Source organism: Mustela nivalis, assembly GCF_964662115.1.
Source record: "Mustela nivalis genome assembly, chromosome: 20".
Classification (NCBI taxonomy): domain Eukaryota; kingdom Metazoa; phylum Chordata; class Mammalia; order Carnivora; family Mustelidae; genus Mustela; species Mustela nivalis.
The window spans coordinates 9459119-9474041 of NC_139039.1; the positions used below are offsets into that span (position 1 = coordinate 9459119).

General features: G+C 36.3%; 1 protein-coding gene across 1 annotated transcript in view; it reads right to left on the bottom strand.

Annotated features, from left to right (window-relative positions):
• The window catches only part of KCNU1 (potassium calcium-activated channel subfamily U member 1), a 149195-nt gene that overhangs the window by 82475 nt on the left and 51797 nt on the right, over nt 1-14923 (bottom strand). Inside the window, exons 15-18 of the mRNA XM_082715533.1 lie at nt 14195-14307; nt 13786-13854; nt 9787-9876; nt 9559-9656 (exon numbers count right to left, since the gene is read on the bottom strand). Coding sequence (XP_082571659.1) covers nt 9559-9656; nt 9787-9876; nt 13786-13854; nt 14195-14307 — 370 coding nt within the window. The remainder of the gene's footprint in view (nt 1-9558; nt 9657-9786; nt 9877-13785; nt 13855-14194; nt 14308-14923) is intronic.

Genomic DNA, 14923 nt, shown 5'->3' on the forward strand with positions numbered 1-14923 from the left:
CTGAACTTATAGTGAATCACAATGTTTTTGCTGGTGAAAAGGCTTGCCTTGGTACTGATGGCTGCTGACTAATCAGAGTGGTGGCTGCTGAAGGTGGGGTGGGGGTGTCTATGGCAATTTCTTAAAATAAAACAATGAAGTTTCCTGCATCAATCTTCTATTGTGTCTCAGGGAATAAGGAGGCCTAAGGAGAAGAAGTGGAGTAGCTGGTCAGTGGAGTAGTCAGAACACATACCATATATCAATTAAGTTATATGTGTTAGAGGGGCATGGTCCATGGCAGTCAAAACAATTGCCATAGTAACACCAAAGATCACTGATCACAGATGATTAAAACAAATATAATAATACTAAATAATACTAGTAATACTAAAGTTTGAAATATTGTAAGATTAACAAAATGTGACACAGAAACATGAAGTGAAAAAATGGTATTGGGAAAATAATGCCAACAGTCTTGCTTGATGCAGGGTTGTTATAAAACTTTAATTTGTAAAAAATGCAATAACTGTGAAGTGCAATAAAGTGAAGAACAATAAAATGAGGTATGCCTATATTACTTCCCTATGAGTGTTGTAACAAATTATCACAAAATGTTGGCTTAAAACAATATTCCTTTATTCTCTTACAGTTCTGGAGTTCAGAAGATGGAATTAATTTTCCATCTTTCCATCAAATTAATTCCATGGAATTAATTTTCCATGAGCTAAAATCAGGCCATTAAGTTTCTTTCAGGCATTCTAGGAGATAATCCATCTCCTTGAATTTTCCACCTAGGAGAGGCTCCCTGTATTCCTTGCCCTGTGGCTCTTTCCTCCATCTTCAAAGACAATGGCATAACCTTTTCTCTCTCTGAATTAGCTGCCATCTGCTTTCACCACAAGCTCTTTTTTCTTGTTCAGGTAGTTGAATCTCCTCCTTCTGCCTCCCTTTCATAAGGACCTTTATGATTATATTTAGACTCCACATGGATAATCCAGGATAATCTGCCCATCTCAAGATCCCTAATTCAATCACATCTTCAAAGTTCCTTTTGTCATATGAAAATAACATTCACAGGGTTCCAGGGGTTAGAGTATGGCTGTCTTTGGGGGCCATTACTTACTCTATTACATTACACATCCAAAGATATCAGTGAATGCCAAACAGGATAAGCACAAAGATATCCAGACACAGACATATCATGGGAGAAATGCTGAAAGTCAAAGACAAGAAGAAAATCTTAAAAGCAGCAAAAGACAGGAAAAACTTGACATATAAGTGAAACCCAGTGAGATTAACAGATGACTTTTTATCAGAATGAATGGAGGCTAGAAGGCAGTGGGATGATATACTCAAGGTGTTGGAATAAACTGTCAACCAAAAATTCTATATTCAGTAAAACTATCTTTCAAAAATGAAACTGAGCCACACACACAAAAATGATAAAGACTTAAGAAAGTTTGTTTTTCCATAAAAACAAAGAATAAACTTACAAAAATGGTCAGAATGAATTTTTTCAGAATTCTGAAAACTAATCGGCAGTGATCCAAGAACAATAGTCCAGAAAAATGAATATATCTTCATTAAAACAGCAATGTTTGTAATGTTTTAACTTACATTGGTCCCATCTCCAACTTCCTAGCTAATTAGTAACCTTGAAAAATAATGCTTCATATTCCTGGTGTCAGAGGGAGTAGAGCAAAACTACATTTCTTTCAAAGCCTTATTTCCAAAGGAGAGTCATTATTTGACTTGTGTGGTGGTTCCCTGGATGATACTACTTGAATGACTTGTCTTTTTTCAACCTTATTTAAACTTACTTAGTTCTAAAACCCTCTATCCAGTAAGCCATAGAAAATGTTTTAGTATCACAGCTGTGTGAGAAAATGGATAAAAGGGCAAACAATAGACTAAAAAAAGTTTAAAGGAAAAACTGAGGAATAAGTTGTCCATGGACACTTTAAAAAATCCTAGAACAGTCCTGAAAATGTAAACAACATACATGCCCAGGGCTCCAGGAATATACACAGATGTGTGCATGCTTAGAAGGTCCTAAGTTCTCACCTCTAACTGACTTGATGTTCTGATCAAGCAGGAAGTGAAGGCTAAAGCAGAGTTGACAACTGCCTAGCTGAATATTGGAGGCATGTCTCAACAAAAACACTAAATCCTTTGAAAAATACTGGGAGATTTATTGGTTGCATGTATTTAACAAAATCTCTCTCCAGTTAATAGATGGCCACTAAACAAACCCAGAGAATTCAGTGGCTACAAATGACAAAGAAGAAGACATTATATAGTCCATAAAAGTCACTAAAATAATGACAACTACAACAAGCAGTAACAACAACAACAACAACAACAACAACAAAAAAAACACTAGGGAATAAGGTGGGTGAAAATTGATTTCCATAATGACCACATTTATATTTGGAATGTCTAATTTTCAATAAAAAGTTATGAGACATGGAAAGAAAGTATTATCCATACACAGGATGAAAAGCCATCAGTAGATACTGTCCCTGAGAAAGCCAGACATGTCATTTAGTAGTCTAAGACTTTAAATCTATTAAAAGTTATTTTAAGTATGTTCAGAGAACTGAGGGAAATTATAGCTAAAAACTGAAAGGATATGAGAATGATGTCTCACAAAACAGAGAATACTAATAAAGAGTTACAGTTATTAGGGGAACCTGGGTGGCTCAGTTAGCTAAGCATCTGCCTTTGGCTCAGGTCACAATCTTGGGGTCCTGCGTTTCTTGCTCAGCTGGTGTCTGTTTCTCCCTTTCCCTATGCCGCACCTCCCAGCTTGTACTTTCTGTCTCTCTTGCTCTCTCTCTCAAATAAATAAATAAAACCTTTAAAAAATTAAAAAATTAAAAAGAGCTAGAATTATTAAAAAATATAAATCCTGGAGTTGAAAAGCATAAGAACCAAAATAAAAAACTAGTTTAATTTGAGATCAAGTTTGAGCATCCTGAAAAAAGAATCAGCCAAGTCAAAGATAGGTCAAGGGAGATTATCCAGTCTGAGTTACAGGAGAAAAAATAAAGAAAGAAAAGTGAACTGAATGTGAGAAATCCTCTGGGATGCCATATAAATGTACCAACATCCACTCACTGGTAGTCACAGAAGGAGAAGAGAGACAAAGAGTAGAAAGAATATTTGTAGAAATAATGTCCCAAAATTTGGACATTATTGGATGAAAAGCATTAATCTACACAACCAAGAAGGTTACAAATTCTAAATATCATAAATTCAAAAAGATCAACATCTAGATACTCCAAAAAAAAAAACTACTGAAACCCAAAGAAAAGGAGAGAATACTCAAAGCAGCAAGAAGTACAAAGGATCCTCTATAGGATTGACAGCTGATTTCTTTTTTTCCTTTTTTAAAAAATAGTTTATTTATTTATTTTACAGAGAGAGAAAGCATGCACAAACAGGGGAAACAGCAGGCAGAGGAAGAGGGAGAAGCAGGCTCCCCTCCAAGAAGGGAGCCCAATGTTGGGATCGGTCCCCAGGACCTGAGATCATGACCTGAGCTGAAGGCAGATGCTTAACCAACTGAGCCACCCAGGTTCTCCAAAAGCTGATTTCTTATGACAAACAATGGAGGCCAGGAAGCAGTAGGATGACATATTCAAAGTCCTGAATGAAAAATTGCCAAGAAACAATTCCATATTTGTTAAAACTATCCTTCAAAAATGAAAGATAAATTAAGATATTTTAGGACAAAAAAAACTAAGAGAGTTCATAGTTTATGAACATAAAAATTCCTACATCAAATACAAATAGGAGTCCTTGAATTTGAAATAAAAGGACACCAGACAGTAACTCATATCCACATGAAGAAATAAAGAGCATTGGTAAAGGCATATTTACATAAATAAATATAAAAGAAAATATAGAGCTTTGTGTTTGTTTGTAAACTCTTTTCTTTCTATCTGATTTTAAAGATGAATTTATAAAGAAATAATTACAAATTTATGCTGATGGCCACACATATGTCAAGATTTAATTTGTGATGATAAGCTAAAGGGAGGAAATGGAACTATATAAGAACACAGTTTTTGTATACTATAGAAACTAGCGTGGCATTAATCCAAACAAAATTATTATACATTGTGAGGTTAACAACATATTCCAGGTCAACTATCAAGAAAATAACTAAAAAATATATAGAAAATAAATAGCAAGAGATTTAAAATGGTACTCTAGAAAATACCTAACACAAAAGAAGGCAGTAATAAATGATTTAAGAAACAAAAGAGATGTGACATGTTAGAAAAACAGCAAAACAGCAGTTGTAAATACTAATTTATCAGTAATTGCATTAATGTGAATGAATTAACCTTGCAATAAAGAAGCAGAGGGGACACCTGGGTGGCTCAATCAGTTAAGCAACTGCCTTTGGCCATGTTATGATCCCAGGGTCCTGGGATCGAGCCCCACATCAGGCTGCCTGCCCAGCAGAGAGGCTGCTTCTCCCTCTCCCTCTGCCTATTTCTCCCCTTGTTTGTGCTCTCTCTCTCTGTCAAATAAATAACTAAAATCTTAAATAAAATAAAATAAAGAAGCAGGGATTGGCAGAATGGGGAAAAAGAACACGATCCAACTGTATGCTGCACACAGGATACATACTTTAGATTCAAAGACCCTAATAGATTGAAAGAAAAAGGATGAAAAACATTTCATTCAAATGGTAACCGAAGGAGTACTAGAGTGGTTACATTAATTTCACACAAAATAGAATTTAAGACAAATATATTACTAAAGACAAAAACATTTTATAATGATAAAATGGTTAATCTACTGCTAAGATGTAACAGACTCATAGGCACATAACAATAGAAATCCAAAATACATGATTCATAAAACTAACATATTTAAATGGGGAAATAGATAATTCAATAATAAAAACTGGAACTTTAATTCCCCACTTTCAATAGCAGACATAATTATCCATTGTTCGATCAGCAAGGATCAGCAAGGAAATAGAAGACTTAAAAAAAAAAAGAAACCTGTAACCCAACCAGACCTAACATCTATATAACATTCCACTCAATGACAAAAGAATACAGACTCTTTTCAGCTATACATTGAATATTTTCCAGGATGGATCATATAATAGCCCATAAAATAAGTATGAATGTATTTAAAGGAATTTAAATCATACAAAGATTTTGTATTTAAATAAAAAATCATTTTGTTCTTCAATAAAAATAAAATGAAAAGTCAGTAACAAAGGAATTTGGGAAATCCACAAATATATGGAAACAAAACAACATATGCCTAAATAACCAATGGGTCCTGCCCCTACAAATCACAAGTGAAATTATACAATACTTTTAGATAAATATGAAAATAAAAACATAACTCATCAAAATATGACATGCCCCTAAAGAGTGCTTAGAGGAAATTTTACTGATATTAATTCTTCTGTTTATTTAAAAAGAAAAAAAGATCTAAAATCACATAACCTAATCTTTCATGTTAAGATATTGAGAAGAGAAAATTAACTCATATCAAATTGAAAGAAGGAAATAATAAAAATTAGAGTATACACAACTTAATTAAAAGCTTGAACAATAGTAGATTAAAAAATTAAAATTGATTCTTTGGAAACCCCAATAAAATTGACAAACATTTTTGGCAAGACTGGCCACAAAAATGAGGACATACTCATATTACTAAAATCATAAATGAATGAGCAGAAATTAGGCAAGAAAATGAAATAAAAGGCCACAAAAAAGGGTATTAGAGCTAATAAAACAGGTTCAGTAAGGTTGCAGAATAGAAGATCAATGCACAAAAATCAATTGTATTTCTAGACCCTAACAATGAATCATCTGCAAATGGCTTCATTTTGGATCATGATCTCAGGGTTGTGATCAGAGCCTCATGGAGAGCTCTGTGCTCAGTGCAGAGTCCGCTTGAGATTCTCTCGCTCTCCCTCTGCCTCTCCCCCCTGCTTATACTCTTGCTCTCTTTCTCTCTAAAATAAATAAATAAATAAAAGCTTTAAAAAAAAAAAAGAAAGAAAGAAAAGAATTGCATTTACAATAGCACTAAAAAGAATAAAATACTTAGGAATCAACTGAACATGAATAGTATAAAACCTATTATCTGAAAATTATAAAACACCATTGAAGGAACTTACAGGTATAAATTGATATAAAGACATCACATGTTCATGCGTCAGAAGACTTACTGTCTTAATAACAATATTTCCAAAATTGACCTACAGACTCAACACAATGCCAATCAAGATCCCAGGTGGCTTCTTTGCAGAAATTGACATGTTTATCCCAAAATTTGTAAGGAAATGCAGGGACACAGAATAATCAGAACAATCTTGAAAAAGAATAACAAACTTGGAGGACTCATATTTCCAGATTTCAGAATTTAATACAAAACTATGGTAGAGAAGTCAGTGTGGTACTGACACAAAGCTAGACATACACATCAAAGAAATAAAACAGACTCAAAAATAAATCCACACCTTTTCAGTTCATTGTTTTTTGACAAGGGTACAAAAAGAGTTCAAAAAAAAGTGATGCATGGACAACTGAATATCCACATTGAAAAGAATGAAATTGGATCCTCTCCTCAAACCAAACATAAAAATCAACTCAAAAGGAATCACTGACCACCATGTAAGAGCTAAAAACAAAATTCTTAGAATTTTATGTTGGAGTAAATATTTATGACCTCAGGTTAGCTATACCACAAAAACACAAGCAACAAATGATGAAATACATCACCGGACTTTATAAAAATTTAAATTTTGATGAGGAAATAAACTTTGATGAAGAAAAATTATATGAAGAAAAAAGGACAAGCCACAAAATGGGAGAAGAGATTGGGAGACCATACATCTGAGAAGGGACATATATTTAGAATATAGGAAGACTGTATACAACCCAATGATAGAAAGACAAAAACCCAATTTAAAAAGTGGGTAAAGGATCCAAATAGACATTCCAATGACATACAAATGGCCCATAATATCCTCACAAAAGATGCTCAACTTCATTAGCCATTAGGGTAATTCAAGTTAAAACCACAATAAGACATCAATTTATACTCATTAGGATGGCTATTATTTTAAAAAAAAGGGGGGGGGATTTTTTTTTTTAAAAAGGATGTGGAGAAATTGGAACTCTTACATATTGCTAGTAGAAATGTGAAATGAGGTAGCTGCTGTGGAAAACAGTATAGCAGCTCCTCAAAGAATTAAACATAGAATTAATATCTGATTTAGCAATTCTACTGCTGGATATATACATGAAAAATCGCAAGCAGGAACTCAAACAGATATCTGAGCACCAATATTCATAGCAACGTTATCCACAATATCCAAAAGGTGCAAACAACTTAAATGTCCATCAACAGAGTAATGAATAAACAAGATGAAGTATATCCATACAACATAATATCATTCAGCCATAAAAGGAAATGAAGTATTGATACATGCTACCACATGGCTAAGTGAAGGGTGCCAGACAAAAGAGACCTCATGCTGTCTGATTCCCATTTCATGAAATGACCAAAACAGAAAAATCTAGAGACACAAAAATAGACTAGTGGTTGCCAGGGGTGTTGGCAGAAAAAAAATGGGAGTAACCACTACTGGGTACAGAGTTCCTCTCTGAGTTATGGAAAATGTTCTAAAATTGGAGTGTTGGTTTCATAAATCTGTTTGCACACTAAAACCCGCTGAACTGTATGCTTTCAAAGTATTTATTTCATGGTATTTAAATTATATCTTAATAAAGCTATTGTGATATAAAAACATTAGAGCTGGGATCCCTCAGAAAGGACCCAGCCCCCTCCCACACCCAACACACACAACTTGTGTTTCAGGTTGCTGAGCACAGGTTGTGTTTCAAGTTGCTGGACAAGGAAAATGTGACAGCTTCAGAGGTGTGCAAGGGGGAAAAATGAGGGATGTGTTTTCTCTGTCATATGGATTTTCATTGGTGGAGGGAGCTCAGAAGAGTATTTGGTATCAATGCAAGATGATTACGGAGGAGGAGACAAGGCAGCAGGTGTGCTTAAGCAGAGAGAAGGCCGGGGAGGGCTCCCACCTTCTGGTATGCATCTATATTCACCAGGAGACTGGAAAGTCTCAAACAGCTGAGGGGCCAAAATAACATACAGAATGAATAGATCAGGAGTACAGGAAAAGGAGCTTTGCAGACCTCAAGATCAGAGGCTATGGCAGGAATAATGGATTTCGGTAATAAATGACAGAAGGGGACCCGAAGCCAGGAAGAACTAATACTGGTTACTGATGGAGAGGTCACAGAGGCTGACACTTACCAAGGGAATGAGGTACCTCAGGAACCGGGAAGGACTTGTATGAAAGTCCACTATAAGAACAACCATGGGGGTGCCTGGGTAGTTCAGTCACTAAAGTGTCCAACTCTCGATTTAGGCTCAGGCCATGATCTCAGGGTCAGGACATTAAACTCTGAGTGGGGCTCTGCACTGGGTGTGGAGCCTGCTTAAGATTCTCTCCCTCTGCTCCTCTACCTAACCCCCTTGCAAGCTTGCACTCTCTCTCTCACTCTCAAAAATAATAATAATAATAATAATAATAATAATAATAATAAACCAACAACCATGATGTTAAGCAAATTTACTCCTGCATTTAAATAGAATTCTGGGGAGAAGGAAAGGAGGAAACCTTAAAGATAAGAATAGTCCTGATAGGAAATTCAAATTTTGAATTAAGTTTAAATGCTGAAACACTGGGATTTTACCCACGGAATCCTAACGTACTTGGAAGAGACTAAGTTTTAAACTATAAGGGAAGAAGTTATCATGAATGTATAAGACAATCTCTCTTTTGCTGCTGTAGGTTAAAGTTGTTGGTAAGCTATTGAGTTCAATTAGAGATGAGAGAAAAAATTACATTTCCTCATCACTGTGTCAGAATGAATAAACTTTAAATCCCCTACAGTCCATTCAGGGTACTCAAGGAATGGTCCTGTTCCCAATACTTGGAAAAATGATAATTATGTGACAAAATAGAAGTGTTAGCTAATACTACAGTGGCAATCACATTGCAGTATAAATATATCAAATTAATACATAGCATACCTTAAATTTATACAATGTTGTCAAATAAACATAGCTCTATAAAATAATTTTTTTAGAAGAGTGGTCATGAAGTAGCCTTGTGGCCAACCAAGCAGTCAGATATAGTCTGAACTTTGAGACTGAAGAAGGAAAGCCATTGTGATGGAGTGAAAAGCAACAGGCTGAAAGTCAGTGGGTCTGGCATTGAGTTGGGGGTGCCTCCAATTGGCTCTGGACTTTCAACATTACTGAATCTCTTCTGGTACTCATTTGCTTGGCCTGTGAAGAAGTCTAACTAGATACCTAGCAAGATTTCTTCCAGTTCTAAAAAAAAACTGATTCTCAGGTCTTGTATGCCCAGTTTGGGGAAATATCTGCCACTTCTGGGCCAAGTTCAAATAGGTATTATCTTAAGAGACAGAACCCTTTCTTTGGTCATGCCCCTGGAAACTGGGCTGAGGGCAACCAAATATGAAGTGTAATTACCTGGAAAGTGTCGATGGACCTTGGCTTTGCAGCTACATTTTCCAATTAGCTCAGGAGTAAAGATATCATTGTGACAGCTGGCACAGTAAAAGAAGGCTCTGGACAATGAAAGCAAATCAAGAATGACTTATGTGAGGCTTAACACTAAGCATGGTGCTGAATCAGTTTGCCATTGAGTTGCTTTTGCTTTAGAACTTTCTCCCTATAAAGTAATTAAAAAAAAAATACCTTATGACTTCCTTTGCAGATTCAGCAATAAAGAACCCTAGTGTGTTCTTACGCAGCTTAACCTGTACAGGTGGATTTAGCATCAGACTACTGGAAACAGAAGATAAAAATACAGTAATTTTCCCCTTTAATTTCTATGGAAATATTTGATGTTTCATTCTGTCATTACCAATGGATTCCCTGAACTGTAGAGTTAATAAGACTCCATCCCCTTCTACTGCCAAATAGGGTAGAAAAACTGCATTTGATTGCTGCTAAATATCCAGAAGGGAGTCAGGTCACAACATGATTACTGAGTTGCACACAGCTGAGCTAAGGGTGAACTCCCTGGACTGTATCCTAAACCTAAAATGGATAAACCAACTCAGATGCATTAGGCCTTGCTAATTTAGCCTACTCAATGCCACAGCCACATGGTTGCAAGTCTTATAGTCATAGTAGTGGTGTTTATCTTTAGGCTACTTCTCCTGTAAAATTAAACTATGCCTAGTTAACCAGCTGGATTCAAAAGTTCCTTTTATTTGCTTATGCAATTTTTGAACTTGCATATTTCTTTAGACTTCATTTTTTTTCTATCTTGATTGCCAGATTTTTGAGAGCAGGAACCACATGAATTGTTTCTATTGCTACATGAACACTTTGATTATCTTTCTTATGGTTTTTGTGTTTGAAAATGACATCTTACAAATTTCACCCATGAGACTCCTTGATGCAGTACTACATCACAACTATTTGAATTCCCCACATTTCTCCCTATGTTTGTCAGGCTATCCCATTTTTATTTCCTTTAATTCAGACCCTCGACACAATGAGGTCTTATAAACTTGAAAGTACCATCACTTCATTTGCACATGGTAAAAGTACTCATTTACTTCCTTAAAATACTTTTTTATATTAACACTGGAAAGAAGTCAAATATTAATTTTGGCAAAGCTTATTCTGTTGTTAGGGTACTCCAAAGTAACTTCTGAGTTTAAGAACTTTACAAAAATAAAAGGGGTTGTGCCACAAAAGCTCTTCCACACTATGCCAAGAATCAAAAGATGCTGGGTAGCTGTGTTGATGCTATATTGAGGTAGCTTATTGTCTGAGACACTGGATGGCATTTTCCAAATGTTTACTGACTGATACTAATGAATAGAATAAACGCTTTTAACTTTGAAAGGAAAAGAACATGGATTTGTGCCCCCATCATTGGCGGCTGTTCACTAGCTAGCAAACATAAACTGAGTTGTATCTTCATAGCTCTTATTTTTAAGGCAGTGCCCTCTGAACTCATATTAAATATTTAGTAATGGGGGTGCCTGGGTGGCTCAGTGGATTAAGCCTCTGCCTTCGGCTCAGGTCATGATCCCAGCGTCCTGGGATCGAGTCCTGCATTCGGCTCTCTGCTCAGCAGGGAGCCTGCTTCCTCCTCTCTCTCTCTCTCTCTCTGCCTACTTGTGATCTCTCTCTGTCAAATAAAAAATAAAATCTTTAAAAAAAATAAATATTTAGTAATGAAGATACTGTCACAATAATAGCTGGGGTTGCATTTGAAAGGAGAGGTGAACCCCCTTTGCACATTTTTCCAAACTGGCTTGAAATCCCCTTCATGAGTCATGGCCACTTGCTCTCTAGAGAATGTTTGCTACTGCAACAGACTTAGAACATTATCTGACTGGGGTCAGATCCAGCTTTATCGCTTAGCAGATAATAAATTATTCCCTAAGACAAATCCATATGATTGCCAAGGGCTTTTTGAGAGAGAGCGCACAGGCATGCAAGCCAGGGAGGGGCAGAGCGAGAGGGAGAGACAAAATAGTAAGCAGGCTCCACTCTTAGCTTGGAGCCTGATGGGAGGCTCCATCTCACATCCCTGAGATCACGACCTTAGCTGAAATCAAGAGTTGGATGCTTAACTAAGGCACCCAGGTGACCTGGGCTTTCCCAAGTTTTAAAGTCTATTCAAGTGTATCAATTAAAAGAGAAAAATAAAAGGTGAGAAAAGATGGGCTTTCCCTCCAGTTTTTCGGTATACGAATCTAAACCTTAGCCATTGAGACGCTCTATTTTCCTCCCACTTTTGGCTGCAGTGGATTTAGTACAGCACAGTGATGAGGATCACCACCTTCCTTGCTGAGTTCAGATGCTGGCTTTGCCACTTGGGACTGATAAGAGTTTGGGAAAATTATTTAACTTTTCTGGGCTTCATCTTCCTTCCCTATAAAATGGGACTAAGAAGTATACCCATTGTTGTAGAGATTCAAGAGTTTATGTAAGCAAAGTGCCTGTAGCATTGCTGGTCATGAACAGGCAATCATGTAAAAGACTATTAACCAAATCAGGATTTAATCTCTTTGATTCACCTGACTCTTTGGTGAGAAAACAAAGTTAAATGTAAGTTAGAGCAGGTTCCTCTTTCATTAGGGGTACATATGTGCAGGTAATAAACAGCATCAAGGCATCTTTAATATATGTAGAAATTAGCTGCCTAATAAATGTTTGTGTTTCTGTTCTGTGATGTCCCATAGTCATCCTAATAAAGTTTAAAGAAATCTAGGATGCTAAAGTTGGAAGGGACCTCAAGAACATTTGGTCTAGTAGTTTACAAATACCAGCAAAAAAAAACCTGACTATATCATGGGGTCTTCAAAAATTCTCTGGTCCCAGCCTTGTAGATTTTGATTTTGTAAAGATCAGAGTGGGATTTTGGAATCTATATTCCTTTAAGGCTTTGCAAATAGTTCCAATGCATAGCCCATGTTGCTGAAGGCGAAGTTCTGGACCAGTCTAAAACTCAAACTGCCTGGATTATGGTTCTAAGACTCCATCCTTTTTGCTGTAACCTATTTCTGGCAGAAAGGCCATTTGTGCACAGATGTAGATTCTGAGATTTTTTTTTTGAGCACGGGCAGGACTGTTAAATAGAATTAAGCCAGCTAGATGATACTATTTGTTATTCTCTCCTTAGTGACTTCCTTTGTACAGTACCCTGCTGACTTCTTTAGCCCAGATGCATTTTGTAATATCTCTACTTAGATTTTTCTTCTGTCCAACATTTCATATAAAATTGTTCCTTTGTAGTCTGTCTGATATCATTCAAACTTGTTGAATTTTAACTATTTCCCTATAATTCTAAGGCTCCTGATAATGTCAGTTTTAGAGCTAGAGAGGGTCTCAGGCATTAACATGACCTCCTCTATTCACAGAGAATGGATGTTTCTCCAACACCACAGAGCTAGCAAGTCATAATCAGGATCAGAATTTGGTCTGTTGATTCCAATTTAATTCAACTTAGTTTTCCACTAAAAAAATACGTAAGCCAATATAATAGTCTTTCTTGTTCCCCAACCTATTTAAACCCTCAGTTTTTCTCATTTTTCAGCATTTTTTATTATCTCTCTTATATATCATAGTAGTTGATTTGCTGTTTTACTAGATTTTCTTTTTTCTTACCTAATAAATTATTTTGCTTCTTATATTATTCATTATGGGTTCTCAATAAATTCCAATGGTCTAATAATGTTGGTTCTCTCTTTTATCTACTATACCAAAAGCAGACTTTGTCCGGTAGTCCGATTTCCCATTTTGCCATATTCTACAGCTTAGTTTCTAAAGCTACAGTTTATGGGAGCATTTATTGTCATAATTCTATCTCATGGTACTATTTCATGGTCAAGACTTATAAGATCTAGTAATAAATTAAAAGGAATCCCAGATGTGAGAAGGAGAGCATTTCTTCTCTCCCTTGTTCATGAAAGAGAATTTGGGGGGGGGGGCATGGGAACAAAGGCAAAGCACCTGTCCACCCACTAGGGTGACCATTCTAACTCCAAACATTAGATTCTAACTGCAATCATTAAAGACAGTGCAAAGGGCACCACAGCAAACTGGGTGCCCAACAGGCTGGCTCTCAACATATGGCAATATCTTAGTTATGTCTGTATTTTTGGAGAAGTCTTAATCATAAAGATTCTCCTTTTACAAAACTGAAGAGATTCAAAGTCTCATTGGTACCAGTAACCATGAAAAACAGATTTGTGTTCGATGGCTATCAGCATGAGTCCCAGCTTCACAAAGCAGAGCCTAGGAAGGAAGACAAGTAATTGTGAGGAAAAAGGATAGCAGGGTGCTAATTCACAAGACTATGACCAACACTCTGTGCTCTGTGCTGGGAAAATACTAGTACTTCAGCAGAGGAAGAGACTCTTGAATGCAAGTGAATCTATTCTAAAGTTTATCATAGCCAGCATGGTGACTATGTCTCACACAGAATGCAAGCTTCTCAATTGCACAGATGCAGACTTGTTCATTCTTACACCTTCAGTATTTATCATGGAGCCTGGCCTACAGTGGTCCCCCCAGTGAACATTATTGAAAGAACGTCATTGCATGAAGAACAAGGAAAGCATTTCTTTTAACTTACCGGGAAGCGTCAGGAAAACTCATTCCAGCAAAGTCATCAGAGAGACGTTGAGTCAGGATTTTGTTCTTCAGACCATTAAAGAAATATTTTTGCCAGGGCTGTGTAGGAAAAACCTGGAATACACAATCATGCCACATGTAGAACTCGGACATGGAATATGGGATGTTACAATTCCAAGTTGTATGTCCTGCTAAGCAGCAAACCAGCATCCATTGCTTTTAAGTTATAGCAAAGAGATTTGTCCTAGTGGTTCACTGAAGAAATGTCAAAGGAAGAACTAAAACTCTACCATACACCTCAACTATTTATGCTAGAGAGTTCAGAAGAAAATGAAAGCATAATGACTTGGTTTCTTCCCAGGTGGCATTCATGACACCTTGTAGAAACTGGAATTATCCCAATAACTTCAGCAAGGTAGACTGTTTTTTGAGTCAGTAACAATAAGAGGAGAAGGACAATATGGAATCTAAGTTGTTTTTCCATAAATATAGCTGCTCAAGTTTTTTTTTAACATATTGTTTTCCATTGACTAGCCATATGCCACAAAGAAAAAACATTCAAGGCTTTTCTGCCCAGTATCAGAACTTTTCAAAGCTTCAGATGAACTTAAGGAGCCATCCTGATCAATGGACATGAGATAAAAGTCAGGAACAGCAGCAGGTTTCCAGAGAAAATGAAGAAGGGGAGAGAGAAGGATATCTCTCACAAAGGCTAAATATAGGCTGTGCG